The sequence below is a fragment of the Sorex fumeus genome, unplaced genomic scaffold (genome assembly GCF_029834395.1).
Source record: "Sorex fumeus unplaced genomic scaffold, SorFum_2.1 ptg000094l, whole genome shotgun sequence".
In the NCBI taxonomy this organism is placed as follows: domain Eukaryota; kingdom Metazoa; phylum Chordata; class Mammalia; order Eulipotyphla; family Soricidae; genus Sorex; species Sorex fumeus.
This window is the reverse complement of record NW_026606151.1, coordinates 9,858,627-9,874,578: the sequence shown is the minus strand read 5'-3', so window position 1 is coordinate 9,874,578 and position 15,952 is coordinate 9,858,627. Positions and strand designations below refer to the sequence as shown.

The 15,952-nt window shown below is 49.4% G+C and overlaps 1 protein-coding gene across 1 annotated transcript; it reads right to left on the bottom strand.

Annotated features, from left to right (window-relative positions):
* Positions 1–388: 388 nt before the first annotated feature.
* RBM24 (RNA binding motif protein 24) lies at positions 389–11,712 on the bottom strand. Its single transcript, XM_056132391.1, has 4 exons — positions 11,438–11,712; positions 10,062–10,185; positions 8,545–8,599; positions 389–866 (listed from the first exon to the last, which is right to left on the bottom strand). The coding sequence occupies exons 1-4, from the start codon at positions 11,603–11,605 to the stop codon at positions 503–505; spliced, it is 711 nt and encodes a 236-aa protein (XP_055988366.1). The 5' UTR covers positions 11,606–11,712; the 3' UTR covers positions 389–502.
* Positions 11,713–15,952: the final 4,240 nt, after the last annotated feature.

Here is a 15,952-nt window from a genome sequence, read left to right as displayed (position 1 = left end):
GACTACTTTGAAAGGTAATTCAAGCTACATATTGCTCACTCTGTATTCCCTGGTTCGACTAGATTCAAATAGCATTTTCTAACTTGTAAAAAAAGGCAGTTTGCTTCCCTGATACTATAAAACGAGGAAAGAGAGAGAGAGAGAGAGAAAAAAAATAATAATTGAATACTCCCGTTATAAAAGTGAAGGGAAGTTTCACGGCCACTTTGCCAGCCTTCCACGGTGGCCTTTCACTGACACCTGCTCTTTGGGATCGATTTCGGAAACTGAACCCCAGCTGCCCCGCCCCCGCCCCCCTTATCTAAGAACCTTCCTGGAGTATTACACCAAAAAAAAAAAAAAAGAAAAATGTTGCTTCACCATAGCCTAGCTTTTTTTTTTTTTTTTTTGCATTTTTTTTCCTTAAAGCTGTTAAACTGATTAGCAACTAAAAAAAAAGAAAAATTGGAAAACTGGGAGGCAGAGAGAGAAACGACAACTCCACTCGGATCACGGGGCAGCGCTACTGCATCCGGTCGGTGGGCAGCTGCTGGGGTTGGTACTGGCCGAAGGCGGCGGCGGCGGCCGCGGCGGCGGCGGCGGCGGCGGCGGTCCCGGGGGCGGCGGCGGCGAGGGGCTGCTGCACCGCGTAGCCGTAGCCCCCCGCCGTGACGTAGCCCGCGGCGGCCGGGGACGCGGCGTACGGGTACTGGTCGTAGGCGGCGGCCGCGGCGGCGGCGGCGGCGGCGGCCGAGTACTGCGCGTAGGCGGCCCCGGTGTAGTCGATGTACGGCGCGGTGGAGGCGGCGGCCGCGGCGGGCTGCACGTGGGGGATGACCACGCCGGGCTGCACGAACGCCTGCGGGTACACGTAGTGCGCCGGGATCCTGCGGAGAGACCGGGAGGGGAGGGGGGGAGGGAATAAAAAGAGCATCAGGCGGTGCGTCGTCGGGACCCCCTTCTCTTCCCAGCCTGGCTTCAAGCCGGCAGGCAACACCCCCACCCCTCCAAACCCCCCGCCCCATTTAGTGGTTATTATGAGCATAGGGTTGCCACAATACCTACTTTCCAGAGGGCTGGGGGCGGGGGGAGGGGTTGGTACTTAGTAGCCAAAGTCTTGGAGAGGTGGGGGCAAGATGAGTAATCGATCAATCAATCAATCAATCAATAGGAGGCAACAAGTCGCCCAAATCTGAGCCCCCTTCTCCTCCTCCTCCTCCTCCTCCTCCTCCTCCTCCTCCTCCTCCGCCTCCTCCTCCTCCTCCTCCCTCGAAAGACTTTTGATTTTGAGCATCGTTTTAGAAGCAGCACCTGTCTGGGTGGAGCCCAGGTTGGCAGCACCAGGTGAGGGGGAGGGGGGTTCGCCAAGGCTGTGCACCTAGGAGGAGGCAGCTCCCTGGAGGAAGACTTTGGGCTAGTTGGCCGGCTGATCATGCGATAAAACGGTCCGGCAAGTGGCAAAACTCAGCGCTGATTTGGCAGTGGTGGTGGTGGTGATGGTGGTGATGGTGGTGGTGGTGGTGGTGGTGGAGGGTGGGGGTGGGGATGCATACAAGGCAATCCGTGATGTTTTCAATGCCGGGGCAGTGGTGGTTTGAGCAGCCCCCAGTTTTCAACAAAAATCCGTATGTTTAGTATCATGGCAACCCTACTGGAAGTTGCTATGCAGACTCAGCACACATTAATCTCTCGGCAACCTCAGTCACCCTTATTAAAAATAATCATCAAGAAAAGAAGCAGGCGACAAAATAACAAAGGAGTTTAAAAGTTCACAAGTGTGGTAAACACAGCAGAATCACACTTCTCAAACGAACTGTAGTGCAGCTCACTCTATCACGAGGCTGGAGTGGGAAGCTACTGAAATGCTATTAACATTCATGGCAGTGATTCCCAAAGAGAAGTGCAGCACACTTTTGGTCTCTCTCTCTTTCTCTTTCTCCATAACATTCATAAGGGTCAACCAAACCTGTTTGACTATCGGGCACCTGAAGGTCAGCCAGCTTGTTTATCTCTATGCAAGACAGACAGAAGGGGTTTTGGGGAAATGATGAGGTTGAGGGAATAGGCAGGGGACAGGGAAACACAACTAAATATTTCTACAGTCAATATAAACGTAAAAGCCTTCTGTAACACTCTGAGTAAGGAAACACTTTTTTTTTTTTTTGGTGCATCTAGTATCCTTGTTTTATCCTCCACATTGACACACAGATTATTTGCAAATCTTTAAATCTGCCCCAAACACATCAATTCTACTGCCATAAATTATCCTGCAAAAGTTCAAGAAAGTGAAACAAAATTCAGTACCTTGTAAGCATTAATATAAAGATGACATAACACATGAACTCCCATGACCTTACTTAAAAGTTAATTTTGCTAAAAAAAAAAAACAAATTCACAAGAGATTATTAAGAAAAAAAAACCCTCAAGCTTCTCAATTCCCATTCTTATAGTTCATGACTGGCAATTTAAAACACTGCCATGAATATGTTCATTTTCATCTCTGTTAACAAGACTCTCCATCCAAATCCTCCCCCTCCACCGCGTCTCTCTCTCTTAGTGGTGCCAGAGATCGAACCCAGGGCTTCACACATCCAACACAAATGCTCTATCCCGGAGGCCCTTGCCTGTCCCCTGGAATGCTCCCCTTTCTGATTGGCTATGGTGCCATCTGGCTGCTGTCCAACCTGGCCTCTCGGCTTCCACGCACAAGTTACAGTCCTCAAACTGGAAAGCACTCCAAACAGAAAATCTCCCATTTAGATTTTCCAAAGCCAGAGATTTGGCTTGGCCTGGCCCAAGTTTTACTGAAAGCACTCATTAATGAACATCCATGGAAAAGATGGATTTATCACAGAGGGTAGCGAACTTCGACCCCCGTGATAAAAATACACTCCATTTCACTCCACTTGTGTATCTTTCCCAGTGCCAGGAGAAACAACGTCAGCGAGTGTTTCCGAGGACACTTAGGAGATGTTCTTAGTTGCTTGTCAGAAACTAGATGCACGGTCAGGCCCGCACCCCAAACTTCCCTGCAGGTGGTAGGGGGGGGGGACCAGCCCTCTCCCAGCGACAGGTGTGGTGCTAGAGGTGACACGGCCCAGTGAAGACAGGGCGAAGTGAGCCAGCATGCCTGCCAGTTTTCACGTTGTGATGGACAGCAGGGGCTGCATTGGGGCTATTTTTGATCCTGTCAGGCGACAAGGGTTTCCAGCGGGTAAAATGTCTTTATAAGGCCAAAGTGAAACATCTATCAGCTGCAAGGGCCAGCCAGTAGGACGCTCACTGATACTGAAACATTAACCCCTCGGTTCCCCAAGTCCCCAGGAACCACCCTGAGCTGGCAAGGATCTTATCTTTGAATAATGCCGTTCGCTAAAAATAAGTTTAGCTTTCCCAGCAGGCAAGAGCGTGCGTGCGCGCGCATGTGTGTGTGTGTGTGTGTGTGTGTATGTATGTATGTGTGTGTGCATGCGTGCAGGATGCATTGACAAGCTGTTCGCTCAGAAAGCAGAGCTTACAAACAGGCAGGGCAAAATTGTGTGTGTGTGCGCGTCTGCATGTCAAGTGCATTAGGAGACAGCCAAGGCTGCTGACAGGGTTCTTGCCTCGGTATTGATTTTACATGAACAGTTCGGATTTGATAATGTGAAGCAATGAGCGCGTGAAATTCCCTGTGATATCAGAATCCGAGATGAAGTTTGGTGCGTGGGGGATGGGAGGAGGTTTTGGTTGGTGCTGGAAAACTGAGTCTTTGAAGGTTGAAGGGAAAGGGTAACCCCTAGAAAAGCAAGGAAAGTCTAAAATATCTGGGGCCAGGAAAAAAAAAAGGCCGAGCCAGAGAGAGAGGGTAAGGTGGTACTTATGAAGGAATTTCTGTGTTGGGAGTTATTTTGAGGGGGGGTGGGGTTGGGGAGGTTTCTCAAGAGGAGCTTAGAAGACCTGGGGGCCCCTTTAGGCAGTTCGATGCAAAGGCCAGAGGACGCAGTGCCACCTGAGCCCTGGGGTGCTAGGGTTTACCCAGAACATCCTGGCAGAACCTGGGGGTCTCTAAGGCTGCACCTGGTAATGCCTGGCCAAGAATGTCACACCAAGGATCTAAAGGTCAGTCCCAAGGCCGGGATGCACTCTAAACCTCATACTTTCTCTCCAATCTCTCTCTGTGACTTTTTAAGCCATTTTAAATGTAAAATTTTATTGGGGGGGGCTCCCATCACTGTTTGGGGATCCTAGAAGGTCACTCCTGGTGATACTTTACCAACGGGGCTGACTGTTCAACGTTCCACCCAGGAACACAGTATTGCTCTAGTCCAGTAGTACTAGGGACCCCCCAGGGTGACATCAAGTGGTACTTGAGGGGCCATGCAGTGCCGAGACTTGAACTCAGGTCCTTGAGCACACAAAGCCAAAGCCCTTGACTCTGGGTGTCGCCTGCTCTGTGGCTTCTGAAGCAACATTCTAACTGGCTTCCTCTTCCGCCAAATCCCCGAGTGACCAGTCTTTATCGCACTGTCTTGTTCAAACTCTGTGGTCCTTTACAACCTAAATGCAATTTTTTTAAACCTTGGAATGCTAGGCCTTTTATACTACTGGATCAGAAAGAGTTCTCCAGTATTTCTTCTTGAACACATCTGGACCATTGTTGTTAATGTTTTCTGGGTATACCGCTCATTTCTAGATCCTCACCTAAGCTCTCCCCATCCTGCCAATGTCTGTTGATATGGAAATCCTATCTGCCCGTGCTCATGCACTCTTCCAGAAGAAATGAACCCAATACTTCCAACCCTACACGGCTGCATGCTAAATACAAGTACCTCTCTGATGAACCTCCAACAGCAGATCCTCTACTCCCGAATTCTCTCTTTATACCCCGCCTCTGAAGTCTGTCAACCTTCCTCCAGCAGTCTTCCTGGATCGCACTCATCTTTAGTCAAGGCCACATGGATGGCCCTTTGGGGGAACTTTTCAGGGTGTTTTTTATTTTCATGAGAGGACAAAAGAGAACATTTTGGTTGTGATTTGACATAGGACAAAACGTGGCTCTCGAGGTCAGGTAAACTGTGACTATGAAACTCAGAATCAGACGCTGTCAATTCCGAGCCCCGTGGGAAATTAATCTCCATTGTTCTTTTTCACCCACAGAGAAGCATTCATGATGTCTTCATCAAATAATAAGTGTGGGTTGAAGGAGAAATAGTAGAGCGGGGCGGGAGGGCTTGCCTTTCATGGGGTCAACCTGGTCCAATACCACATATGGTCCCCCAAGTACTGTCAGGTGAGATCCCTGAGCAGGACCAGGAATAAGCCCCAAACACTTGTGGATGTGGCCCCCAAAGAAAAAACAATAATTATGAGCATTAAATGACCTAATTCATGTCACTCTCTCTCTTTTTTTTTATCAGTAAGCAGAAGTGCAGTGAATGGAAGTTCCTGCCCCTCTCGTCCCTCTTAGTGGACGGTATAATACTTAGAACAGTGCCAACCCCAATAACATAAACTCAGGGCTTCTAGGTACAGAGTCAACGTTTAAGCACATTTCAACAAGATCTAAACTAGTCTAGAATTTTCTACTCACAAATCGGCAATTTCTCCACTCCAAGATTTCAATCAGAAAATGTTTCCTTTGAACATCAACTATTTCTAAGCTACTGTTCAGCAAATTCACAAGTTTTTGTATATCTAACCACCGAGTAACATCTGAAATTCCCTGTGAAAGCTCAGAGTAATCTGAGGCCACTTAAGGACCATCTAACAAATACTTTTAACAGTCACTAGGATTTCAAACAAGGTAAGTAAAACAACAACAAAAAATTCTCAAGCTTCTTTCTAGGTCTAAAATAAGAGCATGTGGCATTCCAAATAGAATTTGGGATGACCAGGTGTGATTTGTTAGGTACAGACTCTGGAAATTACAACAGTGTTGAGAATGGCTTAAAAACAGAGAGAAGGCTTGCTTGACACATCTGGAATGCGATCTATTTCTAATAAGAATCTCAAGTTCAAACAATTTATGCAAACAGTAAAAATAAGAGCGCTTTGTCAGGCAGCTAATAGCCAAGGGGATGAAGAACAAAACATTACTATCAAAACATCCTTGATTTAAAAGTTTTTATCTGATATCTTTGAATGTTCTTCTTCATGGTCTTTTCTTTCTCCAAGATCCACTAGGCTCCACCACCACCAATCCATATTTCTGCGTCAGCTCTCTGGACCCTCATCAACGGCCTGGTTTCTCTGCACAGGGAGTCTTTCTTTTCCAAGCCGTTATGTATGCTCACCCCACTTCTCATGTCTGTGCTTAAAGCACCTGACAGGGACATATGCCCTGGTTCAAGTTTAGGTCAAGTCCACCAACCCTGTTCAACTTCTCCAACTTTCCTATTTCCTTGATACTGTGTATTTCCTTCCTACCTAAAACAATTCCATGTAAATGATTGGCTTGGGACAATTTTGCTTCCCAGACTAAAATGCAATTACCTTATTTTGTATGGCCCACTAATAAATACATTGGGAAAGAAAACATGCCAACACCTGCTGCTCGATTTCATTCTCCAACTGATCTAACATGATTTGGCTGAAAAAGAGTCTGGTCAACATTACTTTTTGTGAAGGGGATTCTCCTGTTTAAAGTGATCAGGTTTACAGTGGTTTGCAAAGGCCAATTCTGCTGGTTTGGTTATTTTAAATTCAAATATCTGTATGTTTTATTTCATTGAATAATAATGCATTTAAAAATAAATACATGAAATACTATTATAAACCATGATTTTTATTTTTGCCTTATTGGTCTGAGAACTACTAGTCTGGAGGCATGAAAAGGCTTAAACCACTGATCCAGATCAAGGCAGTTGGGAGTACAGGGGTAGCAGTTGAATCCAATATCCCACTACTTGTCAGAATCCAGGATGGTTTGGGTGGAACTCTCATACAACTATGGGTATGTAAAGGTCTTCTCTAATCATATGGGATTGAAGATTCTTTTTTTTAAAAAAAGTAAGAGTTGGCCATTAGCTTGAGAGATTTCAAAGCAGAGTTTAAGATGTTCATGGAATATAAAACATGATTTCCCCCAAGTGATATTATTACCTTTTTAAAAATTTTTTTCGTTTTTGGGCCATACCTGGTGGTGCTCAGGGGATCATATGGGACACCGAGAACTGAACCTGGGTCAGCCGCATGCAAGGCAAGCGCCCTACCTGCAGTCCTATGGCTCCAGGCCCTCAAATCATCACTAATGTTGGGAGTAGATGTTTGGAGACACGGAGGGAGCTCTCATGTAAACGGATCCCAATATTTGCAGCTAACCCATGTAGATGCTAAGTTATCCAAGTAGCTATTGCTCAGGATAAAATGCTTCTCAAACAGATAACATTTTGATCTCAAGCATCAGGGTGACAAAAATGATGACGACTACTGCAGAATGCAGCTCGACCATACTCAAGTGTTTAGTAGGTAGGGGGGACCCTTCATCCACATCATATTTGAATGAGAAAGAAAGAGGGAGCTCATTTGAGGGACTCTGGTGATCATGGGATCCAGAGATAGCAAGTTTCTGGGCCGGCTGTGCACCCAAACTAGATCTGAAGGTAAGTTAGTGCTATCTGACTCCATTGGCTAAATCAGTGAAATCGGATGACAGTAGTGGAACCTTTATATGGGATGGCCTAAGAACGGATACACATTCTAAAAAAGAAAAAGAACCCCATTCCCAGAAAACTTCCCAGTGAGACAGAAACTTAGGGCATGCAAGCAATGAATCTGTGTTCTTACAGAGGGAAATCACACAATTTAGCACTCACTACAAAAAAAAATATGGTTAAATGGAAGTCACAGGCTATAGCTTAAAAGCAAGGAAAAAAAAAAAGGCCTTTGCTTCCCATGGCAAAGTCAAAAGTCAACACTCCTCAACACCGCCACCAAAACTCCAAACACAGAGAGCCCCTTCCCCGAGGAAAAGAAAACACTTTCACTACAGCTCTTTTCAATTAAGTCAAAGCACACAGTTTAGCTATCAACACCACTTCATGACTGTAATAAATAAAATAAAGCACACGGAGGTCTATTGACTATTGTGAAAAATAAAATCAACAACACCAACATCCATGCATCGTTAATCACCATCTGAGCTTGTGTGTCTGAGTCTACCGGTTACAGAGTTTAATTCCAAACAGAACTATTCCACCTCTTATCATCGTATCCTTCTCATCAGTTAGCTTAACTGTATACGAGCCCTGTCAGGTTAGAAAGAGATAAATAAAATTGAGTCAAGTTGAGCAGTAGTAATGGGGTTGGGCACAATCGTCTGGTACACAAGTCATACCTGGTATTTGGGTTTGGTTTTGTAAATCATAAGCTCAAAAGTTTTGTCTGGTTTGGAGGGCTGCATACTGGGGCAGATAACTTGACTCATCTAAAAATATTTTGAGTATCAGCATTAAAAATACACCATCATCTATAGATAGATATAACCAGGAACATTCTGTGACATGGTTTTGTTTGTACTAAACAAAATGGCAGGCTAACAAATGAGTCGTATTAAAATTTAGGAGGCCTGATCAATGGACTTACCCGAAAGGTCTTTGTATAAGAGCTGGATGAATTTGTTGGACACCAAAGGCAAAACCTAACAATAAAACATACCACATTTTCTATTTGTACATGGCTGAGCATTCATTTCTTCCACATATAAAATGCGACAACTTTCACTTACAAAAGACAAGAATTTTCCAATACTTTTCAGACAAAATATTTAAAAAGTCATTTTCATTAACATTATTACTGATCCAAAGTGAAACTTTTACTAGGCTCTACTTGGAAACTAAAAATTATACTGTTTAGACATAGAATAAAAACTTAGAAAATTAAACCAAGGAATGAAGCTCCGTGTCACAAGAATTCCAATAATCTGGAATCATGCATTATGAAAAATGAAGTTTTCATAATTTAGAACACTCTGGAGTGTTTTACACAATGCTTTGGAAGATTCTATACATGTTAGAGATTAAGGTGTAGATAATTCAGGGGGAAAACTACCCTTTCCTTTTTTCCTGAATAGTACACATACAACGGATTAGACAAATATGCATTTCCACTGCTTGTGGTTGTTTGCACACTGACTCTTGACAAACTGATTTGCTAGCAAATTCATTTGAATGGAAATGTCAGTCTCTTTCCAGAATTTCAGATGGAAAGATCTGAGTGAAGAGCCCATGATTTAATCAAACAAAGTTGCTTACCTAAGGAAAAGATTGTATTTGTGCAATAGTAGATTCTCTTGTCATTTGTGCTACTGCAAATGGCAGTGATGCAAACAAACCAAAGGGGATTTTTCTTTTCACACAGACAAAATTCTATTCCCTGGGCACCTCCTGATAGAATGCATAACTTTGGAGCAATTATTTCTCACTTCTACACCTCACCTTCTTACTCGGTTACAGGAGGGCCCTGCGTTCTGTAAACTTGCTCTCTTTTTTTTCCTTACAAATATTCTGTGATTTTACGTTAAGCATTTACCATCCAGACACCATCCCAGGGTAAGAGTTCAACTGACGTCAGATTGCTCTATAGGGCAACTGGTGGTTGGTAAAAGAAAACATCAAGTAGGAAGTAAAAAGCGACTGGGGCTGAGAAATCGGGCCCAGAGAATCTGCTTCAGAATTAGCAACGAAGGACTAAAAAAAAATAAACAAAAACTGGAAAATTGTGAGCAACTTATGATCAAGTCACTCTCAGGACCAGCCCCTAGGCCTGAGAGTACACAAACTGTCAGACACCCCAGGAAGTGTCAGACAACCCCGCCCCCTCCCACGGATCTATCACACCCCCCAGGATCTAATTTTGCTCTGAGGTACAGTTTCAAGATCTGAAGGGGGCTAAAAGCCTAAAAGGGATCCCATTCATCCTGAATGTCCTGCACCAGGTATGGTTCAACTCCACTCAACACTGTCTCAAGGAAGCCTGATTTTCTAAACCAGAAATTCTTTCATGCTCAGAAGTGTGTGTGTGTGTGTGTGTGTGTGTGTGTGTGTGTGTGTGTGTGTGTGTGTATGGGGGAGGGGGAGGGGGATTGGTGCTGCGTTTCTCACCTGGTTGCATGATTCTGGGTTTGGCTCCCAGGTATGCCAGGTTGACGTTGGCCTTCCTGCCATCAATGATGGGGTTGGGGTCTTTGCAGGCTCGCTCCGCGGCTGCCCTATCAGCCATGGTGACCTTACCGACACAGGCAGACAGGGAAAAAAAAGGGGGGGGGTCTCAGTTAACCAAGCATCCCACTTGGTGAAGTCCTTCCCAAGAAAACTGGAGGCGACCCTAAATGCTTCCTCCTGCCCTCCTGCGGCACTTGACCGCCCAATGCAAATACATCGGGGAGGAGAGAAAAAAAAAAAAGGAAAAAATCCTTTTTTACTCCACCCACACCCCCGCCAAATCTTGCGGGTGCTAGTAGGGCCTAGCTGAATTTGGAAGCCTGAATATTCCGTCTAAGAACTTTTCTAGATTCGCTCTCCCGCGACCAGACCTCCCTCCCTCCCTCCTCCCCAGCCGGCCCGCGCGCGCGCCCACCCCCCACGTCTCGGGTCCCGGACCCAGCCTGAAAGCTGCGGTTCGCTTGGAGAGAAAACGTCCAGCCCGACTTCCGCCCGATGCTCCCAGACTCCCAGAAAAACACTCCCCAGAGACAATAGCTATTGTCCTGCACCGGGGGGGTTCCTGGATCGCCCTGCAGCCGCCTCCAAATCTGCACGCCTGTTTGCAACGTGCACATCTATCTCCACGACGGGGTACGCCTTTGCAGTTTGCGCACTCCCACCCCCCACCCCCCGGCGCCCCGGGAGTCTTTGCAAAAAAAAAAAAACTACCTTTGCAATGAAATGGGGTCCTGGAGGAGGGCTGCAAGGGCCGAGCCCCAGACCTCCCGGGGCGTCCGGCTCGCCGCGCCAATGCCAGGAGACACGCAGTTTTACAAAGCAACAGCGTGCTTAGCGACCGGCCTCCAAGCCCCGGGGCGCTCCTGCGGGGGGCCGGGGCCCCTCCGTACACCCTTCCCCCGCAAAAAAAAGCCCCCCCACACGAACCAGCAGTCATTCCAGTTCTCTCCTTCCCCCCCCATACCCCCTCCACCCCCTGCGCGGCCCCGGACCCCGCCGCCGAGCCCGGGGCGCAGACGCGGGCGGCCCTCCCTCCCGCAGCGCCCGGGCGCGCAAACTTTCAGCTCGGCGGGGCGCAAGCCAAGGGGCAGCGGAGCCCCCCGACTCCCCCAACTCCGAGCCTCGCAGGCCCTCCCTGCATCCCCCCTCTCCCGTCTGCCTTCACTCCCGCGTTCTCGCTCCTCGACTCCCCCCCCCACAAACACCCCCGACGACGACGACGACGACGATGATGATGATGATGATTTGCTTCTTTTCCTCTCCCCACCCCGGGGGACCCCCCTCCCGGCCGGCTCCCCAGCATCCGCGCAACTTACAAATCCATAGCCCCGGGACTTGCCCGTCTGCCGGTCGGTGATGACCACCGCCTCCTCGATGTCGCCGAAGACCTCGAAGTACTTGCGCAGGCTGGCGTCGGTGGTGTGGTAGGGCAGCCCCCCGACGAAGATCTTGGTGTACGTCGTGTCCTTCTGCGTCGTGTGCATCTTCGCGCCCGCGCCGCCGCTCGGGCTCCGACTCCGGCTGCGACTCCGGCTGCGGCTGCGGCTGCGGCTGCGGCTGCGGCTCGGGCAGCGGCTGCGCCTCCTCCTCCTCCGGCTCGGCGTCTCCTGCCCGCGGGGGCGGCCGCCGGGGGCCGAGGGCGAGCCCGTGGGCGCGGGCGGCGGGGGGCGGCCGAGGGCGCGGGGCGCGCGGCTTCCCAAGTCGCCTGCAGCCGCCGCCGCCGCCGCAGCCGCCGCCGCCGCCGCCGCCGCAGCAGCAACAGCCGCCGCCGCCGCCGCCGCCGCCGACTTCGCTCTCCTGCCGCCCCCCCCTGCCGGTCGCGCTCCCAGTCCTCGGGGTCGTCTGCGCGAAGAGGCTCCGGGCCGGGGAGAAACGTGCAAACGCTTTTCCAACTCACCCGGCGCGGGGCGGGGGGAGTCTTTCCCCCCACTCTGGCACCCCACGCCCCCGCCCAAAACAAAAGGAAAAAAAAACCAAGAAATAAAAAGCAAAAGCAATCAAATCAAATCAGAGGGGGGCTCGGTGCGCGCGCGCTCGGAGGTAGCTGTCTAGCTGGGCCAGGAGGGAGGCGTCTGGGCTGGGCGTGCAGAGGGGCGGCGGGGGGCGTCCGGGCGCCGCGGGGGGCCCTCGGCGCGCCTGCGGCTCGGGCTCGCTTCGCTCCCTCCCGCCGCGGACGCTGGCAGGCGAGTGGCGCGGCCGCCGCTCCTCTCCCCGGCTCCCTTCCCCCGCGGGCCGGGGGTCGGCGCCCGGCTGGGGAGGGGGCGGGCCGGACGCCTGCGATTGGCCGCGGCCGCACCTGGGGCGCCCGGCGCCGCCGCCCCCCAGCTGTTGGGAACAGCTGCTTCTCCCCGGGCCGCCGGGCTGGAGTCGGGCGCGGGCGCTGGGTGGCTGGGTGGCTGGGTGGCTGGGTGGGTGGGGGAGCCGGGGCCGGCTGCCGGCGGCGGCCTGGGCGTCTTGGCCGTTCCCCCGCCCCCGGGGCGGGGGGCGCTCCCCGGGACCCCGTCGGGGACCCGGGGCGCGGGCACCGGCGCCCGCAGAGGGAGCTGCGCAGCTCAGCCCCCGGGAACGAACGTCGCGAGCTCCGGACAGAGCGCGGCCGCGGGGAGCCGCCTGGCGACCCCCGAGCGCGGAGCCGGGGACCCCGAGGCCCCGCGCGGTTCGCAGACACGCGAGTGCCCCCCCCCCCCCCTTGGCCCCATTGATAACCCGAGTTGGAGACTCCCGGGTTTGGACGCGGAGGAGAGCCACCCCCCCCTTCTCCGCCCACGCTCCAACCTTCCTTGACCCCAAAAAGCCCGTGCCCGAGGCAAAGTAGCTAGACAGCCAGAGGAGGGGGTCCCGGGGGGCCGGGAGGGAGGAGATCTCGCCTTTGGGGTGCTGGGGAGAACCATTACCTTTAATTGCCCGCCAGAGCCAGCCAAGCTAAGTAACGGTAGACACCGGTATCTGACCGACATCTCCTGATTCCCCATTCAAGTAAACGAGCCTTGGAGCCCCAACAGCCACCGAAAGGCACTGAATTTGTGTATCCTCCCATCCCCCGGGGAGATTGGGAGATGGTCCCTCCTAATGCCTCCCCCCACCACCCCAACCCAGGCAAAGAATTAATCACTTTGGTTTCTACTTGATTTGTAAAAGAATGTTTAATGATGTGACCTCATCTGTTTTTATTAGGATGTAATTGTAAAGAATGTAAATTTGGGGGGAAAAAAATCAACTTGTTACATAACCACTGGTTTCTACCAACCCTTTAAAGCCTTGGTGGAAAATAAACTCTAGTGCTTTACCTATGTAAAAAATATATATATTTGTATATATATGTAAATATACATGTGTGTGTGCTTTTTTGTAATTTCTTTTTAGCAATAGTACGTTCAATAAGGTGGAAACCATTTGGTCTCTGTACAGGTTTGGAAGGAGGCAGTTGATGTAGATAGACTCTTTAACCCACCCCTGTCAGAACACAATTTTCTCCTGAGTCTTTTCCACCTGGAGCTCTGAAGTACACAGTGTAATTGCCTCTGGATGTCCGTGGCTGCTTCTTTTTCAGACAGCACAGGATGTTCACCAACCAGCCTGATACATTCATTTCTATTTCTCTTTCCAGGGCACCTGGAAGAGGACACCCCCACCCATTTGCAAGAGTTCAGGCTCTGTTGCGTTAGCAAAATACCGAGGGGAATGCAACTGTCTTTCTGCAAAATGTTCCAGTCACTTTTTCCATCTTGCAGATGGACTTTCTGAGAGCAAGAGTTTCTTTAAGTTGGAACTCCTGGGGGGGAGCGGGCGAGGGTAGGGATATGAAGAAAAAAGACAGCCACTCAAGTTTTTAAAAATCTGCATGAAGAAAAATGACACATTTTTTTTCAGGCCTGTGAGAGCCAGAGAGTGAAATTGTCAGCAACACCCTCTTCTCATTGCCTAAGTAAAGGACCGGTTTCAGAGGGACTTGGCGCTGGCATGGTGGAAGTGAATTCTTTAAAATTAGGGAAAAAAAGTAAGCAGTGAAACAGAAAAGGTGTGTTTTTGTTTTAAAACATTCAGCAACCCAACAGGAGCGATATTATAGGGGGTAGGGCGTTTTCCTTGCACAGAGCTGACCCGGGTTCAATCCCCATAGGGTCACCCCTGATCACTGTGAGGAGGAGTAATTCCTGAGTGCAGAGCCAGGAGTAAGCCCTGAGCATCGCTGGGTGTGACCCAAAAAAGAAAAAAAAAACCATCATTCAGCAACCATCTTGCAATGCCACTGGGCAGAGTGTCTGGGGAAGGAAGTGACAAAGGAGACACTTTGGCCTGGGTCCCTCCCCCTTGGAAAGGTAGGTGTCAGTGACATCATCAGAGACGGAGGGTGTCAGGGTGCAGTGTGGCTGTTCACTAAGAGAAGTGGGGAACTCTATCTGGAAATGAGAACCCCCAACCTGAGGGGTAGAACTCAGCTTCTAGAAGTTAGGCAGTTGCCCTGGGTTTTTCATTCTCTCCATTGGGCGCCAGTATTTGTTAACTTCGAAATGGTTTCATTTTCTGCAAAATGAAGCCTGGATGTCCCCAGAGATATTTCTAGAAATCCTGTATTAGGTGATTGAGAACAAAGGTGAAGAAGAGGAGGAGGGATTCTTTATTTTTCAGACCAATTTAAACAAGAAGAGCCACAATTCACACCCACTTCAGCTTGGCAGACCACAGGGTGCCCCTTCTTCCAGGCAGGCACCAGGCTAGGCATTGTTGAGCCCCATGGACAGTGGGGTTTGTTTTCCATAAACGAATGGTGGGCAGAGTTTGAAGAGGTAGATCCATTCTTGGTGGATTTATGAACTTCAGCCATCAAACCATGTAGTCCTGGGGCTATAAAATCTTTCCGAATTCAAAGTTTCAAGGTTATTAAGCACCAGATATTTCTGTACCATTGCCCATTACAAATTCCGATTTGAAAAGCAATACTTGGGTAATCCTTAAGCTCTCTCGGCTGCTTTTGGCAGAGACAAACACTTGTGTATCCACAGGCCTTGTGCAATATAATGTTGCTTCTTTGGAAGAAAGAGTCATAAAATACTTAAAAAGTTATAAATAGGTCCCAGTTTGTCATATCCAAATTAGTACATATGGATGGCTCTGAAGCCTTGGTTCCGATCCCATGGCGTGATCAATATTATTTTATTACTTACAGTAAATGATTGTCTACTTTGTTCAAAATCTTTATCTGACAATTAAAGGCTTGGGCCAAACTCACATTAGACATTCACAGTCGCAGTCACGGTCCTTCCACTGTTCATCGATTTGCTCTAGCGGGCCCAGTAACGTCTCCATCATGAGACTTGTTGTTACTGTGTTTGGCATATTGAATACGTCACAGGTAGCTTGCCAGGCTTTGTCCTGCGGGCAAGATACTCTCGGTAGCTTGCCAGGCTCTCTGAGAGGGGCAGAGGAATCTAACCTGGCTCGGCTGGGCCAGCTGTGCGCAAGGCGAACGCCCTATCGCTGTGCTATCTCTCCAGCCCGTTTATCTTTTTTTCCCCTTCTTCACCAGGGTCTTTTATTACTGTGGTGGTGAGGATCAGGGGTTGCACACCCTTGGTTGTGGCACACCAGAAATTCTACACTTTTGTTGTGGGGCAGGGACTGCAGAGCATGGGCTGCGGGCACTGAACTTGGCATTTGGCATGTGCCAGGGATGGAACTCCTGGCACGGCAAGAGCTCTACCACCAAGATGGGTCCAAGCCCTTCCCCACCCCTTTCTCTTCATCTTGAGACTCAATTCCAGACCAAAAAATTTTTGAGAAAGGAGAGTACTATTTAAGAAAAGTAGCAAAGTATTACCGTGCTTTATGAA

Excerpts from the sequence above, each read along its gene's own strand:
- RBM24 (XM_056132391.1), bottom strand. The coding sequence starts at position 11,605 with ATGCACACGACGCAGAAGGACACGACGTACACCAAGATCTTCGTCGGG. Across the intron at positions 10,186-11,437 it reads AGTCCCGGGGCTATGGATTT|GTCACCATGGCTGATAGGGC; the intron begins GTAAGTTGCGCG and ends TGTGTCGGTAAG. Across the intron at positions 867-8,544 it reads CTTATACAAAGACCTTTCGG|GATCCCGGCGCACTACGTGT; the intron begins GTAAGTCCATTG and ends GTCTCTCCGCAG.